The 27,342-nt window shown below is 42.0% G+C and overlaps 1 protein-coding gene across 4 annotated transcripts in view; it reads left to right on the top strand.

Moving 5' to 3' along the window:
• LOC126108513 (coiled-coil domain-containing protein CG32809-like) overlaps positions 1 to 27,342 on the top strand; it is a 626,816-nt gene that overhangs the window by 356,148 nt on the left and 243,326 nt on the right. For 3 of the 4 annotated variants that reach the window (XM_049913782.1, XM_049913780.1, XM_049913781.1), the window contains 2 exons: positions 2,099 to 2,270; positions 8,396 to 8,548. In XM_049913782.1, coding sequence (XP_049769739.1) covers positions 2,099 to 2,270; positions 8,396 to 8,548 — 325 coding nt within the window. The remainder of the gene's footprint in view (positions 1 to 2,098; positions 2,271 to 8,395; positions 8,549 to 27,342) is intronic. The other variant, XM_049913783.1, reaches the window with a different exon arrangement.

Consider the following 27,342-nt stretch of genomic DNA (forward strand, 5'->3'; position numbering starts at 1 on the left):
ATCCCCCATGGTACACAAAACAGGTCCGAACGCTGTTGCAGAGGCAACGGAAAAAGCATGTGAAGTTCAGAAGAACGCGAAATCCCGAAGATTGGCTAAAATTTACAGACGCGCGAAATTTGGCACGGACTTCAATGCGAGATGCCTTTAATAGGGTCCACAACGAAACATTGTCTCGAAATTTGGTAGAAAATCCGAAGAAATTCTGGTCCTATGTACAGTACACAAGCGGCAAGACGCAGTCAATACCTTCGCTGCGCAGTGCTGATGGTACTGTTACCGACGACTCCGCCGCTAAAGCGGAGTTATTGAACGCAGTTTTCCGAAATTCCTTCACCAGGGAAGACGAATGGAACATTCCAGAATTTGAAACACGAACAGCTGCTAGCATGAGTTTCTTAGAAGTACATACCTTAGGGGTTACGAAACAACTTCAATCGCTTGATACGGGCAAGTCTTCAGGTCCAGATTGTATACCGATTAGGTTCCTTTCAGATTACGCTGATACAATAGCTCCCTAGTTAGCAATCATATACAACCGGTCGCTCACCGATAGATCTGTACATACAGATTGGAAAATTGCGCAGGTCGCACCAGTGTTTAAGAAGGGTAGTAGGAGTAATCCATCTAACTACAGACCTATATCATTGACGTCGGTTTGCAGTAGGGTTTTGGAGCATATACTGTATTCAAACATTATGAATCATCTCGAAGGGAACGATCTATTGATACGTAATCAGCACGGTTTCAGAAAACATCGTTCTTGTGCAACGCAGCTGGCTCTTTATTCGCACGAAGTAATGGCCGCTATCGACAGGGGATCTCAAGTTGATGCCGTATTTCTAGATTTCCGGAAAGCTTTTGACACCGTTCCTCACAAGCGACGTCTAATCAGGCTGCGGGACTAGGGGGTATCGTCTCAGTTGTGCGACTGGATTCGTGATTTCCTGTCAGGAAGGTCGCAGTTCGTAGTAATAGACGGCAAATCGTCGAGTAAAACTGAAGTGATATCAGGTGTTCCCCAGGGAAGCGTCCTGGGACCTCTGCTGTTCCTGATCTACATAAATGACCTGGGTGACAATCTGAGCAGTTCTCTTAGGTTGTTCGCAGATGACGCTGTAATTTACTGTCTAGTAACGTCATCCGAAGACCAGTATCAGTTGCAAAGCGATTTAGAAAAGATTGTTGTATGGTGTGGCAGGTGGCAGTTGACGCTAAATAACGAAAAGTGTGAGGTGATCCACACGAGTTCCAAAAGAAATCCGTTGGAATTCGATTACTCGATAAATAGTACAATTCTCGAGTCTGTCTGTTCAACTAAGTACCTGGGTGTTAAAATTACGAACAACTTCAGTTGGAAAGACCACATAGATAATATTGTGGGGAAGGCGAGCCAAAGGTTGCGTTTCATTGGCAGGACACTTGGAAGATGCAACAAGTGCACTAAAGAGACAGCTTACACTACACTCGTCATTAAAGCAAAGACGTTTTTCGTCGCGGCGAGATCTATTTACGAAATTTCAGTCACCAACTTTCTCTTCCGAATGCGAAAGTATTTTGTTGAGCGCAACCTACACAGGTAGGAATGATCATCAAAATAAAATAAGAGAAATCAGAGCTCGAACAGAAAGGTTTAGGTGTTCGTTTTTCCCGCACGCTGTTCGGGAATGGAATGGTAGGGAGATAGTATGATTGTGGTTCGATGAACCCTCTGTCAAGCAATTAAATGTGAATTGCAGAGTAATCATGTAGATGTAGATGTAGGATGATCCCATGTCCGTGGGTGCTCCACTCACATGCTTTTGTTATTGCGTCACGTGCCCACAACGCCACCAGGTGGCGTCCAGTGTCGTGGTGAGCAGTGGTCATAATGTTTTGGCTCATCAGTGTAGTTAGGCTTGCAGAGTGAATGAGAGAGTGCTGGAGGTTGGTTCAACACGTGGTGGTGTGGATTCCCAGTTCTTACTTCTGTGTGGAGAATTATATGTGGGGAATGAGTGGCGGAGGACTGTTTGGCTTGGAATTGTGTGTGTTGCTGGCTTGTGTAGAGTTAGACTTGCAGTGTTGTTTGTGACTCGTTGCCGTGTGCCCTGTGCAGTCTCCGCTGCCGCGCGGGTACCCGCCGCTGCCGTCGGCCATGCTGTTCGACGACGACCCGGGCATCATGTCGGAGGTGGAGACCAGCTCGACGGGGTTCCGACGAGGCGGCAAGCAGCGCTCCAGCTTGCCCGTGGTTCGCACCCCGTCCAAGACCCTGGAGCGGCCTCTAGGTGAGCCATCCTACAGACTTAGTGGTCACGGTAATCACACTATTCAGTTTGTATTTTGACTACTACACTTTGCAGTGAGCTGATGCAGCGAATTACATTGGGGAGGCCACTCTACCACTATGTAATTTTTTGGGAATCCAGGCTTCTCTGACGAATTTCATTTATGAAAACTTGGCTCATCAGCCGAGACGTAATGTCGTCTTGTCGCAACATTTCAATGTGTTTCCTATTTGCCATCTTCAAGGGGTGTTGTGTTCATGTTCAGTTCATCCCTTTATAGACACTGGACTGCATAATTCTCTCCTAAGTGATCAATGGGAGAGCGAATCACCTTTCAGCAGAGTGAAGTTGGCTCCAAGTATCAAGTCCTTATGCTGGTGGAGGGAAGTTGGCTCCAAGTGTCAAGTCCCGGTGCTAGTAGAGTGAAGTTGGCTACAAGTGTCAAGTCCTGATGCTAGTAGGATGAAGTTGGCTCCAAGTGTTCTGGTGCTGACAGGGTGCAGTTGGCTGCAGAGGTCAAGTCCCAGTCATGGTAGGGTGAAGTTGGTTCCAGGTGTCGATTCTCAGTGCTAGTAGGGTGAAGTTGGCTCCAAGTGTCAAGTCCTGATGCTAGTAGGGTGAAGTTGGCTCCAGAGATCAAGTCCCAGTGGTGGCAGGGTGAAGTTGGTTCCAGGAGTCCCATGGCTGGCAGGGCTCCATGTGTCGAGTCCTGGTGCTGGTAGGGTGAAATTCGCTCCAGGTGTCGAGTCCTGGCGCTGGCAGGGTGAAGTTGGCTTCGGAGGTCAAGTTCCAGTGGTGGCAGGGTGAAATTCCAAGTGTTGAGTCCCATGGCTGGTGGGGTGAAGTTGGTTCCAGGTGTCGAGTCCCAGTGCTGGCAGGATGAAGTTGGCTCTGGGTGTCAAGACCCAGTGATGGAAGCGTGAAGTTGGCTCCAGGTATTCTGGTGCTGGCAGGGTGCAGTTGGCTCCAGAGGTCAAGTCCCAGTCATGGTAGGTTCCAGGTGTCAAGTCTTAGTACTGGCAGGGTGTAGTTGGCTCTAGGTGTCGAGTCCTGCTGCTAGCAGGGTGCAGTTGGCTCTGGAGGTCAAGCCCCAGTGGTGGCAGGGTGAAGTTGGTTCCAGGTGTTGAGTCCCATGGCTGGTGGCGTGAAGCTGGTTCCAGGTGTCGAGTCCAAGTTCTGGCTGGATGAAGTTGGCTCTGGTTGTCGAGTCCCAGTGCTGGCAGGATGAAGTTGGCTCTGGGTGTCGAGTCCCAGTGCTGGTAGCGTGAAGTTGGCTCCGGGTGTCGATTCCTGGTGCTGGTAGTATGAAATTGGCTCTGCATGTCAAGCCGTAGCGCTGACAGGGTGAACTTGGCTCTGGAGACCGAATCCCAGTGGTGGCAGGGTGAAGTTGGTTCCAGGTGTCAAGTCTCAATGCTGGTAGGATGAAGTTGAAGCTGTCTCCATCACTTTCACATCAGCACGTTCCTGACGTATTTTTACTAACGCCACATTTGGGTTGACAAAATCGTTGTGCACGCTTATTTCCGCTGTCTCTTTGATGACCAAATGCCAGCACTCATGAGCTTGGCACACACTGTTGTCTGTTCATAAACAAACGTGCTCCTTTTGTTAATGTTGTACTCTGCCACTGCAGACTTGTCAGTTTCGCTGAATCAAACGCTCTACACGTTTTCTGAACAGCACTGCGAGATGCATCACAGTATCTGCCCGATGGACTGCAAGACCAGGTGTCTACAGCATCTGTTGCGAGTGTGGCATGCGGTACATTGGCCAGACGCAGCGATGCATATCACACTTCTGTTCAGAACAAGTGTTTGCCTTGGTCAGACTGAAAAGTCTGCAATGGCAGTGCACGGCATAAACAAAGGACGCACGTTTGTTTTTGATCAGACAAAGGTAGTACGCTAAGCCAATGAATTCTGGCATTCAGTCATCAAAGAAGCAGTGGAAATAAGACTACACAATGATTTTGTCAACTGGGACAACGCTTTCTAGCGGAACTCCCTATGGGAATTGCCGTTCGTAAGGAACGCTTTCATGCAAAAGTTGGGTAGGCAACGGACGGAATAGACAGGCAGCTCCCAGACTCGACGTCTAGACCTCCCTCTACACAGGTGCCCACATCCCCAACCCCCACCGCGGCCATCAGGAAAAGAGATGAAACTTCCTGGCAGATTAAAACTGTGTGCCGGACCGAGACTCGAACTCGGGACCTTGGCTTTCGCGGGCAAGTGCTCTACCAACTGAGCTACCCAAGCACGACTCACGCCCCGTCCTCACAGCTTTACTTCTACCAGTATCTCGTCTCCTACCTTCCAAACATAGGTCCCGAGTTCGAGTCTCGGTCGGGCACACAGTTTTAATCTGCCAGGAAGTTTCATATCAGCGCACACTCCGCTGCAGAGTGAAAATCTCATCCTGGAAATATCCCCCAGGCTGTGGCCAAGCCATGTCTCCGCAGTATCTTTTCTTTCAGGAGTGCTAGTTCTGCAAGGTTCGCAGGAGAGCTTCTGTAAAGTTTGGAAGGTAGGAGACGAGATACTGGCAGAAGTAAAGCTGTGAGGACAGGGCGTGAGTCGTGCTTGGGTAGCTCAGTTGGTAGAGCAGTTGCCTGCGAAAGGCAAAGGTCCCGAGTTCGAGTCTCGGTCCGGCACACAGTTTTAATCTGCCAGGAAATTTCATATCAGCGCCACTCCGCTGCAGAGTGAAAATCTCATTCAGGAAAAGAGATGTCTGCGATCTAGCGGCTATAAAAGGACAAACCGGTCATGACCCGACACTTTACCAGACGACAGGAAATAGGAAACTTGTCGAAACGTTGCGGCGAGACGTCTCGGCTGATAACACGATAAAGATTTAATCAACTTTGCAATCATTTGTCAAAAATGACGAAATATGTTGAGCAGAAGATTTTGACCACCCTCACTTGGACGATTGTCTCAAGAAAAGTGCTGCACTTAAAGAGCTAAAAGTTGTTGGTATTACGTTTGGTACGTGTTGGAATTTCGACGAAATGTGGGAGAGGCTAGATCATTTGGCACGGAATGAGCCATTTTTCTGTTCTCTCAGCCATGCTGCATCTCGCTACTGTCCAGAGAAGCTCTGCCTCAAGTTTTTGAAGAAAAAAAAGAAAGTTCTGTCGTCCAGATAGTGTTTGAATTTATATTGTACACTCAGTAATTTCTTTGGCACAATGACAGAACTTGTTTTACGTTCCTAACCAGTGCCTGTCAGCTTTCGCCATCATCAGAACTGGAAGACAAAGGAGAGAATATCTATTTTACCTTGTCACCTCTGCACACGTGGGACAGCATAAAAAAAATTACAATGAAAACTGGTTTTCATATTGATTCAGAGCAGTATCAGTTCATCACCAAGCAAAGCCCTGCCAGACTACGTTGTGACGCTCTTCCTATTCCCGTACAGATGTCTAGTTACTTGCTTAATGATCCATTCAATTAAAATGTCGCCTTTGTGCATCTGTGATTCGTATTCACCCCAGATATGTACTGCGTAATCTAACAAAAGGCATCATCAGTGGCTCCATTTCTCCACATTGTTACCGAGTACCTTTCTATTACATTAATTTGCTAACTTTTCATTTGGCTCGTCGATTTGTGAGAAGTGGCTTTGATTGGTGCGCTGGTTTCCCTGTGTCCAGGGGCCAATTGCCTGTTCTTATGTTGTGGGAAATAATAACTATGTTTCCGCAGAACCGATTATACTTCTTCTGCTGTGCAGCCGTAATGTGAGAAAAACTCCTTTCTTTGCCTTTTGGATACAAAACTTGATGTATTTTCTTTTTCAGTGTTGTACGTGTTGTGGTAGTAACGTGCAGTGACCAGTGAGAAACCACACACACACACACACACACACACACACACACACACACACACACATAATAAGAGGGAATCATTCCACGTGGGAAAAATATATCTAACAATAAAGATGATGAGACTTACCAAACAAAAGCGCTGGCAGGTCGATAGACACACAAACAAACACAAACATACACACAAAATTCAAGCTTTCGCAACAAACCGTTGCTTCGTCAGGAAAGAGGGAAGGAGAGGGAAAGACGAAAGGATGTGGGTTTTAAGGGAGAGGGTAAGGAGTCATTCCAATCCCGGCAGCGGAAAGACTTACCTTAGGGGGAAAAAAGGACAGGCATACACTCGCACACACACACACATATCCATCCGCACATACACAGACACAAGCAGACAATGCTTGTGTCTGTGTATGTGCGGATGGATATGTGTGTGTGTGTGTGTGTGTGTGTGTGTGTGTGTGTGTGTGTGTGTATATACCTGTCCTTTTTTCCCCCCCTAAGGTAAGTCTTTCCTTTCCCGGGATTGGAATGACTCCTTACCCTCTCCCTTAAAACCCACATCCTTTCGTCTTTCCCTCTCCTTCCCTCTTTCCTGACGAAGCAACGGTTTGTTGCGAAAGCTTGAATTTTGTGTGTATGTTTGTGTTTGTTTGTGCGTCTATCGACCTGTCAGCGCTTTTGTTTGGTAAGTCTCATCATCTTTGTTTATATATATATATATATATATATATATTCTCGCGCAGATAACGCGTGAAGGGACATCCTCAACTATGTGATCACATAAAATTGACCGGGACGATTACATAAGATAGAATGAAGAATCAAAATAGTGTCGATGACAACAGTTGGTGACGATGTAAGCAATACGATGACGACCAAATAAACGACGTTGAAATAGACGACAACAGTACAAAACACGACAGGAAAATAATGGAAGACAACAAAGAGTGAGACGATGTCGTATTACAAGACGATCACAGCCGAACTGACGACGACAAAATAGAGGAAGACGACGACGACGAAAACGGTGGCGAAATAGGTGACGATACTGAGACTGACGATGGTGAAGGCATCAAATGTGGCAAAACAGACGATGGGAAACTAGAGGAAAGCGATGATATAGATGATGTCGAAGTAGCGTCGACAAAGTACACCATGCAGAAATAGACGATGACTGCGACATGACAATGATATATACTATGTGGAAATAGGTGATGTTAACAGTGAAATAGATCATTATAAAATATACAACAATGAACAAACGGCATCGAAATAGAGAACAATGAAAGAGATAGTGACTATGCAAGAGCTGATAATGATGAAGTAGATTACGACAATGGACGTGATGACTATAGTCGAATAGACTACAGCAATGAAAGGGACAGTGACAGATCAGAGGACGATAATAATGAAATACATGACAACAAGGAGAGAGAGGTGAAGTAGGACAATGACCTTATAAATAACGACCAAGACGACAACGTTAATAGCAACAATTAAGAAATGAACAATTTTGAAAGAGAGCGAAGGTGTGAAAAACGCACTGACATTGTCAGTATGGGGGCCATTTGGAATGTACAATAACTGAAGGAAACTTCCGAAGCCAAGATAATTAATTAAACATTTCACTGGATGACTGGTTTCGACAGAGCTATTATGTCATCAGTCAATCTGCAACAGAATTTTACGTTCATCCTTTTGCAGACCCGGCAATGACAGCATAGCCTTGTGGTTATCATGTATGGTTGGTTGGTAATAACACACTCTAAATATTGTATATGCATTTATTAGACACTGAGGCAAGAAGAACAAACATGGCAGAAACACAAGTTGCGCGCCGAGAGATAGAACAAAAGCAGTTCAAAGAAGTCAAGAGTCAAAGATAGGGTGCTCTGTGCCAGAGACGCCACAGCCCTGTCGAAATCAGTCAAGCAATAAAGTGCTTTTTCAGCGATCTTTGCTTGTGAATTTTTCTTCAGTTACCAAAGAAAATAGAACACGGTGATGATGACAAAGTGTACAACAGTGACAAACAGACCCCAGCGACAGTAATGATGCTCTGATGATGAACATTATTTCTGCCTAGGTAATTGTGATGACTTGCATGGTAGTACGGCTACACTTCGGCCTGGACTAATAGCTCAGTTTTTAATTATTGCTTATAAATTGTCAGAGTAGCAGCTTGCAGGCCCAGTGACGTGCCGGACCTAATGTGTCTGTTAGACGGTGCAGACGTCAGAGTGTAGTGAGTACGGTGTGGTACGTTGTGGTGTGGTGTGACGGCCCCCAGGTAAGGGCGGCGGCGCAGTGGCGGGCCCCCCGCTGTTCGCATACCCGTACCCCGCCATGGTGCCGCACGTGGTGTACCAGCCGGTGCTGCCCAGGCCGCAGCACCACCACCACCGCGGCCACCAGCAGCCCGCACAGGCCGCCACCACTGGCGGTAGGGAGCGCTTCTCTCTCCCTCTCTCTTTTTCTCTCTCTTTCTCTGTCTTTCTGCCTCTTTCCATCCACCCCATTGTCTGCTCCTGTAGATGGTTGGCAACTGTTCAGCACGGCACCCTCCACATTAGAGGAAAACCAATACTATTTGCCATCCCTGCTATATGCAAAGTAATAGATAAAAGGATTACACAAATAGTATTTTGTCCATCAGGGCTCGAGTGCACCGTCACTGTTTTCAGAAATATCACTAAAGAAAAAAATTGCAACAGTCCGTGCCTTTTCTATTAATGTAACTACACTTTCTATTAACATAACTATACTTTCTTTCTTTCTTTGACTTGCGCCTATATCCCGTGGTTGTGCAGGGTCAGTGTGGTTAGGTACAGATTTGGCAACGTGAATGTTAAGGGGTGGCCAGATACCCATCCTGCTGCCACCTCGTACCCCCTGGGATGGAATTAGTGTACCCCAGCTGTCTGCGTCTAGTGTAATCCGTGAATAGTGTGAAGGTGTTCAAATGCCTGTGAGTTGTGTAATTGAGGCGGGGTGGTGGGGACCAGCCCGTTGTTCACGTAGTGGGATGTGGAAAACCGCCTAAAAACATCTAGGCTGGCTGGCACACTGGCCCTCGTCGTTAATCCGCTGGTCGGATTGGATTCTGGGCCGACATGCCTACCCGAGTCTAGGGAGCAGAGCATTAGCGCTCTCAGCTAACCTGGTGGGTCATTAAAACTGCAACGCCACAAAGCTCGAATGCAACAAATGTCAAATGGCCATCAAGTGTACTACACGTGTGCATGTACAAATGCAGAAAGTGAGCAGATGCAGCTTTCTGTACATTCCGTATATAAGGAGAAATTATGTAATGGGTTTCTAATTCCTAAAACACATATGAAAGTTCTTTATTTGTGAGAAAGCCATATTATGCCTCATGTAGGAAGCAGAGAAACCTCTACCGGCACATGGTTGGTTCATTTGGGGGAGGGGACCAAACAGCGAGATCGCGGTCCCATCGAACTAGGGAAGGGAGTTGGCCGTGCCCTTTCACAGGAACCACCCCAGCATTTACCTGAAGCGATTTAAGGAAATCATGGAAAACCTAAATCAGGATGGCTGGACGCATGTTTGAACCGTGTTGGGTATACAACACGATCACCCTTGGTTCACATAGCTTGTAATTTGGTTACCAGGTGTTAAATTTCTGGCATTTTAAGGCCAGTGGCTGTGTCCTATCTTTGATGTTTCTGTGGGGTTATCTTTCAGCAAGATATCACAAGACCACATGTCTCCTGCTCTGACCTGACATACCTCGATACAAATGATGTTATACACTACTGCACTAGCCAGGACATTCTCCAGATCTATTACCCCCTCCCCCCCCAAAGACATCTATTCACGGGCGGTCAAAAGACTGGAAAAACACGACTTGCCACGTACTATGATTGATGGAGACTTGGATAGAGCTGAAGAAGCACAGAATGACGTACCTGCATCTGTCAGGCCAAGCCAGGCTGTTGCTATTAATTCTGCTGGAAGTGGCTGCTCTGTGTACTAAATTGTATACCACCAGATCATGTACAAATGCAATGATGTATTCTTCCTACTTTACGGTATACATGCAGTAGCTAAAATTGCGTTGCCTGCTATACCTACTCCCTTCTCCTTCTCCATCTGAACAGGCCTCGAAAGGCGCAATGGTACTGATCGACCTCTGTGTCACCCTGGTGGTGGTCTTGTGATATCTTGCTGAAAGATAACCTCACGGAGACAGCAAAGATAGGACACAGCCACTGGCCTTAACAGGCCAGAAATTTAACAGCTGGTAACCAAATTACCAGTTACATGAACCAAGGGTGATGGTATTGTACACCCAATGGCATTCCATAGCATCACACCAGGAGACCACACCATATAGAGAGACATGCGGTCAGCACACAGCTCGAAGCCAATGTCAGTCATCGTGACTGGAAGCGCTACTTCTAAATCGAATATCTCCTCAATTGCCCTCACAAGGACTGAATGCAACCGCTTGCTAACAGTATTCGGCAGACCTAGATGGTCATCCATCCAAGTACTGGCCAAACCTGACAGCACTTAACTTCAGTGATCTGACAGGAACAGGTGTTACCACAGTGGTAAGTCTCTGATCTGTACCTACCGGTGTTGCAGTTTTAATTGCCAACAGCGTAATTCCGGAATTAGACCAGACGACAGCGAGTGTTTCTAGTATGAATTTCACATTGCTATCTTATAATATAGCTGGATATTCGTTATTTCGTAATTTACAAAAGCTTCTACATAACATGAAAAGTCAACAAATTTTACTTACCCACCGATCAAAGATATAGTCTCTGGATGATGTGTTTTTACACCTGTTATTTTTACGCCATACATAACATATTCTGAGTGATTTGATTGGCTGCACTAACGAATATGGTAGTGGTGTGAGGGAATACCTCTACAGCCATGATTTGTGATACTGCAAATAATGTTGTCCCTAGCTTTCACGGCGATATAGTCTAGATACAATAACTGAACAGTTGCTACAATTGGCTTCTGTTGTGCTTTGTCGTGTAGGCAGTTGGCTCTCACTGCCTTTTCTCCATTCACAGCTTAGCTTCAGCATTGGTTAATTAGTACATGTACTGTATTTGTTAGCCTATAGCTTGCCATGTGCTTCTAGATTTTTGGCTACCTGTGTAGACCCATTTTCCAGCATGCTCAAATTCTTTCTATGTCAACATTGTTCTCATGTGTGGCACACTCCCCTGGCTATTCCGAGACAGTGCTGAATTTAAAGTGGCTTCTGCTTCCTCCACATTTAAAATCTTCATGTCTACACGTGTAGTCTCTCTCCAGCTTTGACTGACACTATTAATCTCAAATGTATGAGGAGTCACACAATAGCGAGCTCAGATGTAAATCAATTAAATATCGCCTTGACAGAGATTCTATAAGTTCACGATAAGGTCTGGGCTTAACAGCGCCAGATGTTTGCTGGTTGATTCCATGCCTTGAAAAATATTTAAATCACCTTAATGCAGACTACCCAACTTACATCTTCTGCACCCCTGGGTGGATGATGTACGTTCAATTGCATTTCGTAAGGTGCTTGAAATGTTTTCCAGCCCAGCATTAATTTCGCCAGCCTGTATGTGGTTGGCTCGAAGAATTATCGACCAAGAGAACTCACCACATTGCACTGGATGATGAACGTTCTACAAAGACGGAAGTAACATCGGGTGTACCCCAAAGATGCATAATAAGACCTCGAACATCCTCATTATACAGGCTTGGGAGAAATTTAAGTTCCGACTGAAAACTGTTTATAACTTAAATAATAAATAACCAGTTTTGATACAACATGAAAAATTTTGTTCCTTAGAGCGGTAGAATAGTTCAGCATTGTTAAAATTCCGCACAAGCACCACAATTATTCATCAGTTTCTGTAAAGGAATTGGGGCATTTGTGACAGACTGTGGGTAACCTAGTTGCATGTATTCAAGAACTTGGCGAATTCACTTCTCCAACTTGTCAAGAGTTTTTGGTTGTGGACAATAAACTTCCCCTTTCACCCAAGAGGAAGAAGTCGCAGGGAATTAGGCCAGGGCTCCTTGCAGGCCATTTTAGGGTGCCAAGATGTGCCATCCAGCATCCCGGAGAATGGATGTCGAGCCATTGTAACACAACGAACCTTCACAGGATCGCCACGTCAGGAGATGTATACCTGGTGTGCCGCATACAAAGAAACACAGGAGATTGCGTTTGTAAGCAAACAGATAATTGATTCAGGACGCTTTGGTAATGGACAACCCGCTGGTGTATCCATGATTTCCTTATCAGTGTTTAGAGTTCCTTGAAATTACAGTCACATTTGACACCATTAACAAAATTACTAAGACAAAAGAAACTTCGTGATAATGAGTCCTAACATAGCGACGAACCAAAATCTGAAAAAAGATCTCAGCTGCCATCGTTTTGAGAGGATTTGATAAAGTACTCAAAATGGCGGCAACCATTAAAAACTGTTCTAGTTTTAAATGGTCTTCCTTCTTCCCTGTGCATGCGTAGAGGCATGGTGAGAACCACCTTTCCTATGTTTGGAACTGAGTCTGAATAGGAAACCGCTGTCAGCAAGAAGACATGGTCGAGTCTTGTGTCTCAGCAGGCAGAGTTTTGCCGTTATCTTCCCATACCGTTGGCAACAGCTCTATTTTTTGAGATCAGTAGGTTACACCAGCTAAGCAATTAAAGGTCTGGTCCCGATGCCACAACCTGCCCATTCAGTGTCAGCTTCAAAACGAATCAGCAACTCCAGCTTCATCATACTAGCAGACATGTTTCACCAGAGGCATTTACCACCTTACAGTCGTAAAGACAAAATTTGCAAAGAGATGCAGGGCCCTTTCCTGCATAAAGATTAGGTCACTGTAATCATCCCTTGTAGACAGTATCGTGAATGTAGTCTTCAAGCCCGTTGTGTTCCCAATAGGATATGGACCCATTTGTAGACAACATGGGTGTCATGCCACACATGCAATGACCCTTGGGTATGTTGGTTCTTCGACAACCATCCTCAGATCCTCTGTTTCCCAATAATAACAGTTGTGCCAGTCAACAGACCCTGCAACATGAAATACAACCACATCTGACCACAGGATCTCGCTGAAAACTAGTCTCTTTCTCATCCCTCTGCCTGCATATGTATTCGACACATATGTTGAACACATCTCCTCCTTCCCTTCTCTGTGTCCACCTCTTCCTCCCACCTCTGCCTGTCTATCTCCTCCTCCCCACTCCCTCCCCCTCTCATTGTTTGTTTCCCTCTCTCCCTGTCCCTGACTTCCCTCTGACCATCTCCACCTCTCCCTCTCTCTTTCCATCTCTGCTTTCCTCTCATCCTTTTCCACCTGCCCACTACCCCTCTGACTCATGCATCTCCCCCTGCCCCCCTCTCTCTGTCTATTTTGTTCTCCCCCTTGCTCTGTCCATCCCCTTCACTACGTAACTCAACATGCCCCCATCTGACCACAGGGTCTCTCTTGCATATGTGTTCAAGGCGTGTGTTAAACATATCTTCCCCTTCCCTTCTCTGTCCCCACCTTATCCTCCCACCTCTAGCTTGTCTATCTGATCCTCCCCACTCCCGTCCGCAGCTCATGGTCTAGTGGCTAGTGTTGCTGCCTCTGGAACATGGGTTCGATTCCCAGCCATGTTGGGGATTTTCTTTGCCCATGGTCTGGGTGTATGTGTTGTTCTCACCATCTCAGCATCATTCAAGATGTGGCGAGACAGGAAATGGAATGATTGGGAACTAGTATGGGCGCCGATGACCACAATGTTGAGCGCCCCATAAACCATCATCATCATCATCATCATCATCATCATCATCACTATCCTCACTCCCTCTGTCTCAATGGCTTCCTGTCTCTCTCTTTGTCTGTTTCCCTCTCCCTGACTGTATTTTCCTTCAGCTTCCCTCTGGCCATCTCCACCTCTCTCTTTCCATCTCTGCCTTCCTCTCTTCCTTTTCTACCAGCCCACTACCCCTCTGCACCTCCCAGCTGACTCGTCCATCTCCTCCTGCTCCCCTCTCTCTGTCCATTTCGTTCTACCCCTGCTCTGTCCATCCCCTTCTCTATCCAACTCAACCTGTCCCCATCTGACCACAGGATCTCATCTGTATATGTATTCGACACACATGTTGAATACATCTTCTCCTCGCCTTCTCTGTGTCCACCTCTTCCTCCCTCTGTCTGTCCACCTCGTCCTCCCACCTCTATCTGTCTATTTCCTCCTCTCCACTCCCGTCTGCAGCTCGTGGTCTAGTGGCTAGTATTGCTGCCTCTGGATCATGGGTTCGATTCCCAGCTGTGTCGGGGATTTTCTCTGCCCAGGGACTGGGTGTTTGTGTTGTTCTCATCATCTCATCATCATTCAAGGCTGGGAATGGAATGATTGGGCTCTTGTATGGGCGCTGATGACCACTCCATGGATTCCTGCCCCTCTTTGTCTGTTTCCTCTGCTCCCTCTCTCTGGTCATACCTTCCTTCACCTTCTCTCTGACCATCTCCAGCTGCCCCATCTCTCCCTCCCTCTCTTCCTTTTCCACCTGCCCATTGCCCCTGTGCACCTTCCAGCTAACACATACATCTCCTCCTGCACCTCTCTGCCCGCATCTCGTGGTCGTGCGGTAGCGTTCTCGCTTCCCACACCCGGGTTCGATTCCCAGCGGGGTCAGGGATTTTCTCTGCCTCGTGATGGCTGGGTGTTGTGTGCTGTCCTTAGGTTAGTTAGGTTTAAGTAGTTCTAAGTTCTAGGGGACTTATGACGACAGCAGTCGAGTCCCATAGTGCTCAGAGCCATTTGAACCATTTTTTTGAACCTGCGCCTCTCTCTCTCTGTGTCCATTTCGTCCTCCCCCTTGCTCTGTCCATCTCCTCCTCTGTCCATCTCAACCTCTTCCCAGCTACGCTCATCCACACTAGTAGCCCCTGCAGCAGATACTACTCTTAACACAACATGCCTCTCATGCAGGGCAGCCTACATGTTGGGGCTGAAAACTGTTTCTTGTCCCTGACTTGTAGGTTGCCCTGCAAAACAGGTTTTTTTGGCAGGCCAATACTGTGAATTTTAAAATTTTCCTGGCGAATTGACTGTTCAAACAAATTTTGGGCTTGCAGCCGGTCGTCGTTCAATACTGCGACGGCTCACCTGAAGATGACTGGCAGATGCCCAGTTGAAATATCAGTATTGAATGACGATCGGCTGCAAGCCCTAAATTTGTTTGAACAGGCTGATACTGTTCCCAAAAACAACATGCCTGTTGTGCAGGGCAGCCTAGACAGATATTTTTGGTCGTATCTCCACCCCTATTGGAACTAAGAGGTTATAAAGCACTAGTGCTGATACTCATCAGGTCTGCCGTTTCTGTGCCAAATTTGGTTGGAATCAATCCAGGGGTTTCAATATTCATACCAGGAAAGCGTTATCTTCTCAAATTTCAACTGTCACAGTCTTCCAATGATAGCTCTTAACAGTAGTGTGCTTCCCCCCTATGAAAACATAGCTCATTCTTCAGAACAGTTGTCATTATGAGTCGGGTTAAACCACCCCTGTCTTTGTGATTTCTGAGGAGTCTGAGTGATCATTTCCTGAACCGTTTCCACATTTTTGTCTGTGACTGTGCATCCACAGCTCTCGTACAGATGCTGTGCTCATTATCTTCAAGTGGCAATTCCTTATAGTCTTTATATATATCGAACCATGAGCACCTTTTGCATTTTGATAACATCTGTATACTTGGTGGTGGGATGCCAGCTGAGCTGCCTCACGCAAGATTGGGTGTTGTGCCATGAGCTGCTACTGATACCTGCAGTGACATAAATGAGGTATCATGCAACAAGTTCCATCAGTGTAAAGAACAAAATGTTTTTTATTCCACCAAAACTGGTTAAGTATTAATAAAGCTATGAAATTTTTCAGTAAGGAATTAACGTCCAATTTACCAAAAATCCTAAGAGATATTCACTGGCAATATTGTCTACAGCAAAGTTTGGCCTTTCGACGATTTTAAGGAACCACAGGAAGGACTTGGACAGAATTTGCATTTGATGTAAATGTGAGATCACGTCTATAGGAAAGAGAAAGGAGCCCATAGTGTCTGATTGCAAGATTAGTGTTGAACATTTTGTGTTCATGACATCATATAAGGTTTTGGCTGATATGATATGATGTGATATGGGACTATCATATAAAATCAGTAAAGGGAAAATGCAGTGGACCTGTAAATGAAACTGCAAACAAGATGTCGGTGTGATCAATTCTAAAGTATTGTTCAAGTGTTTGGAATCATTACCAATTAGGCATGACAGCAGACATGGAACAAATTTGGAGACATATTGCTAGGATTGTAACAGGATGGTGTAACTCATTGGAAAATGTAACACAGCTGCTCATGGAACATAAATGGGAATCCCCACAAACCCCTGCTGGGAAGCTTAAATAACGTGTGTTCAAAGAAGATTGTGTGATTATTCTGCTGTCTTCATTGTATATCTTGCATAGAGGTCATGAGAATAAGGTGAGAGAGCCAGCATCACAGAATGTAAAACAGCAGTGGAAATTGTGTTACACACTTTCTGCTTTCCTTGTACGTCCCTGTTTGCACCATAAATAGTAAAGAGAATTGCACCTACACGGCAGCATTTCCTGTCCCTTAGGTAGTTTTATTGCACAATTAATCTTAACTCGCCATATAAAGCCTATCTTGATATCTCTATCTTTAAATGTATTGCTTATTGTTCCTTCCCATTAGAGTGACTTCAGAAGTTGACTGTCTACTGTCAAATAATCATATAACAGATTTTAGTGCATAAAATGCATAAATTATTGAATCACAACAAAATGTATTAGTGCATTAATTACTGGGTATTATTGTAGTTTTATATGAATTCTTAATGATGAATTTCAATAATTTAATTTGTGCTTTCTGCAGCAAAAAGCCATGTTTTTATAATACTGTGGCTCTTTTTCGCTAACTGATGTACATTTGTGTAACTGTTTTCACATCACCTCCTAAGTGTATGTAATATCATCATGATGGAAGAAGGCAGTCAATTTCTATGTCTTTTGTAACAATTTTGTTACATAATTTCGCTTATGTGTTTTGTTTGGCTATACTAATGTACTTCATCGTCTTTAGTATCTCAATATATCCCTGTATTTAGAAAATATATTTTGACAATATCTTTCATTGAATTTCTTTTGGTTTTTCAGCTCCTCAAGAAATCTTTTGTCTCTTTATGTGCTGTAATAAGTATTTATTGCAATCTGAAAAACAATGTCATTGAAATAGTGCTCTCCCATTGACTGTAATTAAAAACTAATAAGAACAAATTTAATTGCAGTTACTGTATTGGATATAGTTATGTGTTAGCTGCAATATTATTTTCACCAAGTATCCAGGGAAACAATTGCTAACAGATTATTGATTTATTGCTTTCTTGATGCTTCTATGATGAGAACATGAGAAAGATCTTTGTTTGTTCATTTTCAAATCTTGTAATGCATGAGTTTTTTGGAAGAAAAGATGCTCATGTAAATGAAGTGGGTATTTACTTTCTGAGGTTGCTGTGCTTTTTTTATATATCTTACTTTGCATTGTATGATTGAATTCTTAAAAATATTTATACATTATGCAGATAGTTACTATGTGATTGTTTTTACAGATGGTGGAATATAAAATTCCATCTTTGGTAAATGAAAGTGAAAATGTTTCCTAAGCATTGTTTTTCTTCTCTCTCTTTTTTGGGATGGTTTTTGATTATTTATTTACGTGATGGAGCCCATTGTGAGACAAATATGTCAACCAAGATCTTACAGATACGATGATTTTTAGTTAGAGGGATTAATCTCTAATATTTCTCTACAGTTTTCTTGCCATAATGAAGCCACTGGCATGGGTCTTTCTGAACATTCTGTTTTGTTTATCTCTTTTGTATGATACGCTGTACAATGTAAAAGCTGAGTTTCATTTCAATCTCCTGCTGCTGGCAGTTTCGTTTTATCTCAGTTATATTTAATTTGATTTGATTCTTTACTTGCACAAAGGCACTCCTTCATGGGAAATTCCTCAGTGAAGCTCATATTTTAGTGATAAAAGTCTGTTTTTAATTCTTTTATAAATGTGTGGTATGATTAGTTCAAGTCTCCTAGTCCCTGTACCAATAGATGTATAGGAAAAATGCACAAAATAATGTAGTTCCAATTGTGAAAACTTGATTATAAACCCCTGTTTGGATAAATGAAATACACAGTGAATGAATATGAAACTCATTTTTGACCATTAGTGTGTTGCCCCTAATACTGCACAGAATCCTTATAAATGCACCCCTGTTTAAAACAAAAATACCTAATCTCACAAATTTCAAACTGCATTAATTATTTCTGTTAATATAGTGTTTGTTTCCCTGGAGATTAGTTTGATGCCCAACAGGCTTTAGTGTCATTTGCAAAATTGTAATGCTACACTGAAATAATAATCCTTGTATAGTTTGTTAAAAGCACAAAAGATAATTTTCAATGATGGAACATTTAGTAAGCACTTCAGGATTTGTTGGAAATTATTGACTTCAAATTAGGGAAATGGCTTTTGATGTAATGTTTGTGAAATGGAGAGAGGTCATTCCAGTTGTAATTTTCATCAAAATCACTATAATTAATTTTGAGTCTACAAAGTTATAAATGTTACAGGGGAATGAAACAATTCAGATATTTGCGTATTGTCATCTGGAATGATATCTTTAGAGCATATGCTTAATGTTTATTAATATCTTTGTTTCCTTTCTCCCAAGAATATTTTTTTGTTGTGGTCTGTGACAGATGAATATTTTCCATGGAGTGACAAAATTAAATACATAGCTCTCTAATGAGTACATCTATTTTGCAAGAGTTACTTTCTTGGCTTGATACACGAATGTTATTGTAATTTATACACTTTTTCTGACATTTTCACGGGGATTTAAATATATTTACATTTGCTTTCAAATGAAAAATTTTACCATAATAATAATTTATCTTTTTCTAACTGCACAACTTACATAAATTTAATTGTTTGGGTTTCAAATCTAGCAGATGTAGGCAACAAAATACAAAAACAGGATAGTGTCCACAATGTACATTTTGCTGCAAGATGTATTAATACCAAAGCACATATTAACAGCTGCCAGTGGAGTTACAGATGGATAGAATTCATTAAAACCTTATAACACATGGTAATTACAGTGGAGTAATGAAAGTGAAGATAATATAACAGATAGTTTACTGACAGAATAGTAGATCACAAACAGATTGAAAATAATATTTCTGAATGAAGATACTCAATAATTGTAGGAGTCAAATGTTTACTCACATACGAATTTTCCTGTATCAATAATTGTGCTCTGAAATGCTTACTGAATGTTCATAGAGTTTTGTTCTTTCGTGGAGCTTGATCGTTCACATCTATAGCACCCACACAACCTCTGATTGTAAATATCACGTTATAATTAAAAAGATATATAAATAATAGAAAGTTATAAATAGTGAAAAGGGAGATCACTGTTTTTTGTTGTTTTTCTTTATTACAGAAGAGAAAAAAGATGCTTTTTTTTTTAATTTTCCTTGTCAAGACTTTCCTGTCTTTACGTTTGCTGCTACTCTTCTTTAGTCTGCCTAACTTGTGCAAACTGGCTGCAGTTTTGTTTCTTGTTTGCAGAAATGCTTTGCATGTGCTGCGCAAAGTCTCGTGCTCCCTTTTGTTTTCCTGCATTCTGAGCTTCCGTTGCACAGCTTCCTCGCGCTTACCCTATGCCAGTCAAGTTGATAAGCACCCTGTTTAACAAGCCCACTGGTTGTGTTTTGAATTTTTTTTCCATTTTCTGTTTCTTATACCCATTTTCTGTGGTGGCACATGTTCCCCACTCAGAAGGAGCAAAGAGAGAGAGAAAGAGAGAGATTAAAATTTGTGTGAGAGAGAAGTGCCCTTGCACATAAAATATTGTCTTCTAAGTCCTGATTTTGCCTAACCATTTCTTTGCTTAATGTGGATGACAGCTGTAATTTTCAGTCACATATGTATAAATGCTATGATCAATGTACCTGGGTAACTGGTATAATAGTAAACAAGGTATGTAATAATAGACAGCATAAAAACCTCCATCAGTGTGTAGAACATTATTTTTGTGCTGCTTTTCCTATTGTTATGCAAGTATGTTCTCTTAGAGATAATAATTTATTTTCACAGGATCATTTTTTCATCACATTTATTTCCTTAATGAATTTTCTTGTAGTTTCAGATTGATACAGCCTTATGTATGAGTTAAGATTCCTATAGTGTGTCAAAACAGAAATGAGACAGCTTGGATTATTTCAACACTGCCTGTGCCATAGTAATATGAGGCTGTCGAGCTTCATCGAAAGTGATCAACAATCTGGAAGTGGAAGAGCAGATCAAAGTTTATTAACATGTCAACTGGATGCCTCCTAACTCACCTACTTTCAGTCTCTGGTTTATAATTCTAAGTGTTTTGAATAAACTTGAAATTACTTTTTGTCACCATCGAAGTAGATTTTCAAGAGTATGCCTATTTCTTATCACTGTCCACTTTGATAAGGACCACGTTTTATACAGTAAAATTCTCACCTGCTATAAAATATATCAGTAAATTACATGACTTTGAGAAGTCTAAATTATGTGAGCTACTGGCAGTAATGCGTGTCTGTACTCAATAAATGTTCACCTAAAAATGTACACTACTGACTGTATATAATGTAGTCACAGGGTTTTACTCGGTGACTGGCAAATCTAATGTCTGGACATGAATATTTTTTGGCAGCAGTTCACTTCTACTACCAACAATGTAAATTTTACTACGCTCTGTCATTGCTCTGTGCGCAGCACTATGGCTTTGTTCACAGTGCAGGAAAAACGCATGTAAGAAAGGTTTTACAGATTTTTAGAATATGGAGTAATTACACACACACACACACACACACACACACACACACACACACACACACAGACACACACCGGAAACTTCTGAGTATCAGCACTCTGGGGTTTATAACTTCCTAGCTCCAGTACGCGCAGAGTTTCAGCATTCACTCTTTTTCTCCTCCCCTGACATGTAGGATGACGTGCACAACAGGTCTGTTCTGTAGGAATAATATTGGCCTGCTTTATCAGCCTGATTTGTAGGGCAAATTTCCAGCCCCATATGTTTAAGCAGCCCTGCACGGCAGCCATGTACTGTATTAGTATTGGCCTGATTACAGTCATGTTCACAGGGCTGCATACATACGAGGGGGGACCCAAAAGTAACTGGAATCGTAATGCTGCACATTGTGTACTTGTAGTAGCAGGTTGCGCCGCCAGAGGGTTGTAGTAGGAGCTCTGCTGAGTCATTCTGCCACGCTGCGTCATCCAACAGTGAGAAGTGTGGTTTCTTTGGCAGTTCTTTGAGTGTGCGTACAGTGCAGACGTGACACGAGGAAATGGCTAGTTCTTATGAACAACGTGCGGCAGTGAAGTTTTGTTTCTTGCTCGGCAAGAACGCAGCAGAAAGTGTTGTGGTGATTCACACAGCCTACAAAGACCGTGCTCTTAGTAAAACGCAAGTGTACGGATGGTCTTCTCAGTTTAAAAAGGGAGAAACGGTCGTTGAAGATCAGCCCCATTCAGGTCGACCTTCAGCTGCTCGAAGCGAAGACAACATCGACAAAATCCGTGATCTTATCAGAGAAGATTGACGCAGGACAATCGGCCAACTCGAGAACTTGTCCAGGTTGTCCTGGAGCTCAATTCAGCGCATCTTGACCATCGATTTGGGGATGCAAAGAGTGGCAGCAAAATTCGTGCCGAAGCTCCTTACCGGAGATCAAAGGGATCGTCGTGTTCGGGCCTGTCTCGAAATGAAGGACGCGTTCAAAGATGATCCACATTTTTTTCAACAAAATCATTACAGGTGATGAGTCGTGGTGCTATGGGTTCGATCCAGAAAGTAAACAACAGTCATCACAATGGAAGTCACCTGGCTCACCTTGGCCAAAAAAAGCTCGACAAGTGAAATCGAATGTGAAAACAATGTTGATCTGTTTTTTTGACATCAAAGGGATCGTACACTCTGAATTTGTCCCTGAAAACCAGACAGTAAACCAACAATTCTATTTGGAGGTTATGAAACGGCTTCGCAGAAGTTTGTCGCGAAAACGTCCGGCTTTGTGGGATTCTGGCGTGTGGTTCCTCCATCACGACAATGCTCCCGCGCACACGGCTCTCAACGTTCGCCAGTTTTTGGCCTCAACAAAGACGACTACTTTGACCCACGCGCCCTGTTCGCCAGATTTACCACCCTCGGACTTCTTCCTATTCCCGAGGATGAAAAGAGACTTGAGAGGGAAGCGTTTTGCAGATGTGGAAGACATAAAACGCAATGTCATGAAATTGCTAGCAGCCATCAAAGAGGACGAATTTAGAAGGTGCTTTGAACACTGTAATGAATGTTTGTACAAGTGTATTAATGCTAATGGAGAGTACTTCGAAGGAGATTAAGGCTGTATTTGAAAACAATAAAGTATATGCTTTCTACAAAGAATTTCGGTTATTTTTGGGTCCCCCCTTCGTATGTTGCTGGTTTGACTAACACTCGGGCACGGTTACATGGGATTAGCATAATGCCCTCTATCACGGTATAAGTGTATATTTTTTTATTTTTATAATTATATATTTTATGATTTTGGTTGGGGTGGCTTTAAATATTGTGGGCTAGCATGAGACTTTTAATTAACTTATACCGCGATAACACTCGTACCGACATCGGCTGCCCCGAAGTACGCACGATATAATTTTTTTTTATTTATTTTTTTAATACAGCGCGCGACTCACTGCCTTCTAATAAATCGTTTGCGTGAGCGCTGCTATTTAGAAAAGATAATATGCGTATTCTTGCGCAAACTGTAATTATTAATATGGTTCTCAGCGGCTACTGTTTATTCATGTACCAAATTACACAAAGATTAGCTGAGATATTGCGTAATGTAATGATTTTTAATATTTCTTTTTCATTATTTGCAAGGCAAAACTGGAGAGAATCTCGTCTGCCGTTAGGCGGCCAAAATGAAACATACTGAACTCACTCAGTATTCTAAATATTAATAAACGAAATCTATTTCGACTCTTTTTAACTTTGAGATTAATGAAAGATCAAAATTGAGAAGTCTCTCGCATTTACATCTAATATTATGATATGATATTTTAATTAAATAATACAGTCAGCGTAATGGCCGACTAAATCCTGCTAAGGGAGATGAGTTCCCTGTACTGCGAAGTTCTGTAAAAACTTTGTTAATTATAATTAATGGTTGCGATCATGAGAGGTGACAACTAAGTCAATAATACACACTTTATAATAACAATTTCTATCATATTTTTCAAAATACAGATAAAACTTACATTAATTATCAGACAGCACTACAATGGCGGACTACCGCTAGACGAAACAAAACAGGAGAGCTAGTTCAATGACAGTCTAACATAACAGTCGTGACACTCACTGCTGTAAAAGTTGTTGCCGTTTGACAGATGGAGCGACACTAGCGCTCCAAGCGGCAGGTAAGGTGAACGTCGGACGCGTCGTAAGCATAATGTTTGTTTGCATCCAATTCCTACGTAATTTCCGAATTATTCGAGTTATTTTCTTGCCTCCAAGAGTTTGTGTATTATCAGAAGGCATCTACGTTTCTAAAAATGATTCTAAAGTAAGTGCAAGTATGGACACAAGATGGCGCCGATAGAAGAGTGTTGTGACACATCTCAGTCCTCAAAAAAGGTTAAATTAAATAGTTCATCATGTAGGGAATGTTCGAAACGCGTCATGAAAGGCATCTTTTGTGTGAAGTGTAGCTACTGGTTTCATGAAAAATGTGCGAAAGTGAATTTAAAACTCATAAAAGACGAGTTTCCATGGTCGTGTCCACATTGTTTGCGTATTGAGACGGCTGAACTCGTAAGTACCGTGAACTCAAAAGAAGAAATTATTAAATTGCTTCAAAGTGACATTGAAGCGCTGAAGGCGGAAATTTTAGCATTGAAACAAGAAAATTCTGAACTGGTTATTGAAAGAAAATCCTGCGTGTGTAGAAATCAACCCATTACTGAACAAAGTGGCAAACATCTGCATTTGTGTAATACGGTGAATAATACCACAGAGAACACTGTCAGTGAAACAAGTGATAAGTATAAATGGAAAACAATTTCCTATAATAAGAAGGACAAACGTAAAAGTGCAACGAACAAAGAAGATGACAAAAATGATTTTCTGTTAATAGGTGATTCTATATTAAAAAATGTTATTGTGCCGGACTGCAAGGTCGATGTTCGACCTGGAATCCGATCGCATCAACTCAACAAACATTTTAAGAATGTATTGTCCACGAAAAGAAACACGGGCGAAACTGGTAACAAAACTTTAAGTACCGACGATTACAGAGGTGTCTTTATCCACGTGGGCACAAACTCCATCCGTAGAAACAGTGAGGAAGAAATTGTGAATGAAACACGGAATCTGATTAGATCGGCGAAAACGGTATACCCAACATCCAGGCTGGTAATTAGTGGAATTATTCATCGAAGATCGGTAAGTGATACTTACATCAACAGGATAAATACCGGCATTAGGGAACAGTGCAACAGACTCGGTGCAGTATTCATTGACCCAAACAAATTCTTAAACTACAAGTGTCTGGGAAAAGACGGCCTGCACTTGAATAGATTAGGCTCTGTGAACCTTAGTAAAATGTTCATAGACTTGTGTAAAGTCCTAAGATGCAAGGGAAACTAATTCATTGTGATAGGGGTGACAAAGAAAAAATTCAAACTGAAAATAAAAAGTTTAGGTACCAAACAAAGGATGCACGTAAAATAACTAAAAGCAAAAATGATCTATTGATGCACTGGAATATAAATGGCTTAGGGGCAGAACTACCATATCGTAAATTCTCAAAAATCGACGAACTAAAAATTCTGCTTTCAGAATCCGTAAATATTAAAATAATCTGCCTAAATGAACACTGGTTAACAGAAGATAGTATAAAAGTACTAAATAGTATTAATAATTTTAAGGTAGCTGCTAGCTTTTGTAGAATAAGCAAATCTCGTGGAGGCTCCTGCATTCTTGTCAATTCTTCCATAAGTTATACAGTAAGAGATAGTTTTAATTATTTAAATGAAGAGAGCGTGTTTGAAAGTTGCTCTGTAGAACTGAGTGATCTGAATACACTGGTTATAGCAATCTACAGAATTCCTGGATGTGCGGTAACAAAAGTGTTTTTAACCAAATTCGAATGCCTCCTGGAAAAACTCCAGAAAGAAAGTAAAAAAAAAGTTGTTATAGCAGCAGACTTCAACTTAAATGTCTTAGTTGAAAGCAATGATTCCACAAAATTTCGTGACTTAATTCAGAAATCTGGTTTCAAGCTAAATTTTTCTGAAGGCACTAGGGAAAACAGCAGATCAGTGACCTGCATTGATAATATTATTACTAACTACAAATTTGACAGTGGAAATAAGCACAAATACTGCTTAGACTTGGGCATTTCAGATCACTCAGCTCTGTTTATTGAGCTCCCAAAAGCAAATAACCCAAAGCTTCCAGAAGTGTGTATAAAAAGGGATCTCAGTAAAAGTAAAATGGATTTATTCCGCAGTAAATTAAGTATAATAAGCTGGCCTGTAGACTACAATAGTTCAGGCTCGATAAACTATGACAAATTCTTAAATTGTTTCTTAGAGGTATTTAATGAATCATTTCCTCGTAGATATAAGCAAAAGAAAGTTAATGGTAAACTCAAATGGATTACAACAGGAATAAAGATCTCTAGTGCCAGAAAGAGAGAGCTCCACAATGAGTTAAAATCAAACAGAAATCCAGATTTTGTTATTTATGTCAAACAATATAAAGCTGTATTTAGGAAAGTTGTGGCGGCAGCTAAAAAAATGGCAAATAATAAATTCATACGAGAACACAGAAATAAGACAAAAGCAGTGTGGTCAGTTGTTCAGTCTGAACTAGGAGCCAAAGTGAAAATTCATGAGATTTTGAAAATTAGACATGAAAATGAAATTATAGTAAACCCTGTTCAGATGTCAAGTTGTTTCAATGAATTCTTCCTAAACGTAGTAAGATCGGATGTGGATATGACATTCTATCAGGGCATCACAAATTTGGAAAACAGCCAGAACACATCTTTTAAACAATTTGAAAAAATAACCCAAAGGGATGTGGAAAAGGAAATATTGTCTCTAAAAAACAAAACATCACATGGGTGGGATGAAATAACAACATCTGTAATCAAGTATGTGTATGATATTATTTCCCAACCACTGTCAACTATTATAAATCAATCTTATGAACAGGGATGCTTTCCAGAGGTATTGAAATATGGTGAGATCAAACCTCTATTCAAGAAAGGATCGACAGAAGATATGGGGAATTACCGCCCTATCTCTCTCTTGCCGGTCTTCTCTAAAGTGTTTGAAAAGATTGCAGCAAAACAAATTAATAACTTTCTTACTGTAAATGATATAATTTTTAAAAACCAGTTCGGATTCCAACAGGGTAAAAGCACTGCGAATGCTATAAATGAGTTTATCCAAAAAATATGCTCCACGTTAGATAAAGGTAGAAAGGTCACAGATATATTCTGTGATCTGACTAAAGCTTTTGATTCAGTGAACCATGCATTACTCCTCCACAAATTACAGATGTATGGAATCAGAGACACTGCTTTAAAATGGTTTAGCTCTTACCTGTCAGGTAGGAAACAAAGAGTAATTTTAACTTCAAATGGAACCAATTATTCATCAGACTGGAAAACAGTTCCCCAAGGAGTCCCACAAGGTTCGATATTGGGTCCCTATCTGTTTCTTTTTTACGTAAATGACCTACCACTTGCTATTGATGTTCATTCAGTCTTATTTGCTGATGATACATCAGTTCTAATTGAAAATGAGGCATCTGAAAATATTCCAGAAAAAGCCAAAAATACTTTAGAAAAACTTGAATCTTGGTTCTGTCAAAATGGACTAAAACTAAATGTAACTAAAACCAAAATGATGCAACTTGAAGCTAAATCAGTAGAAAGGAGTGAAATAAAGATAACTTGCAATGAACAGCATATAACAGAAGCAAACCACGTGAAGTTCTTAGGCCTAAATCTTGACAAAAATTTAAATTGGAAGGTACACATAGATT

This window comes from Schistocerca cancellata, chromosome 11, assembly GCF_023864275.1.
Source record: "Schistocerca cancellata isolate TAMUIC-IGC-003103 chromosome 11, iqSchCanc2.1, whole genome shotgun sequence".
Taxonomy (NCBI): domain Eukaryota; kingdom Metazoa; phylum Arthropoda; class Insecta; order Orthoptera; family Acrididae; genus Schistocerca; species Schistocerca cancellata.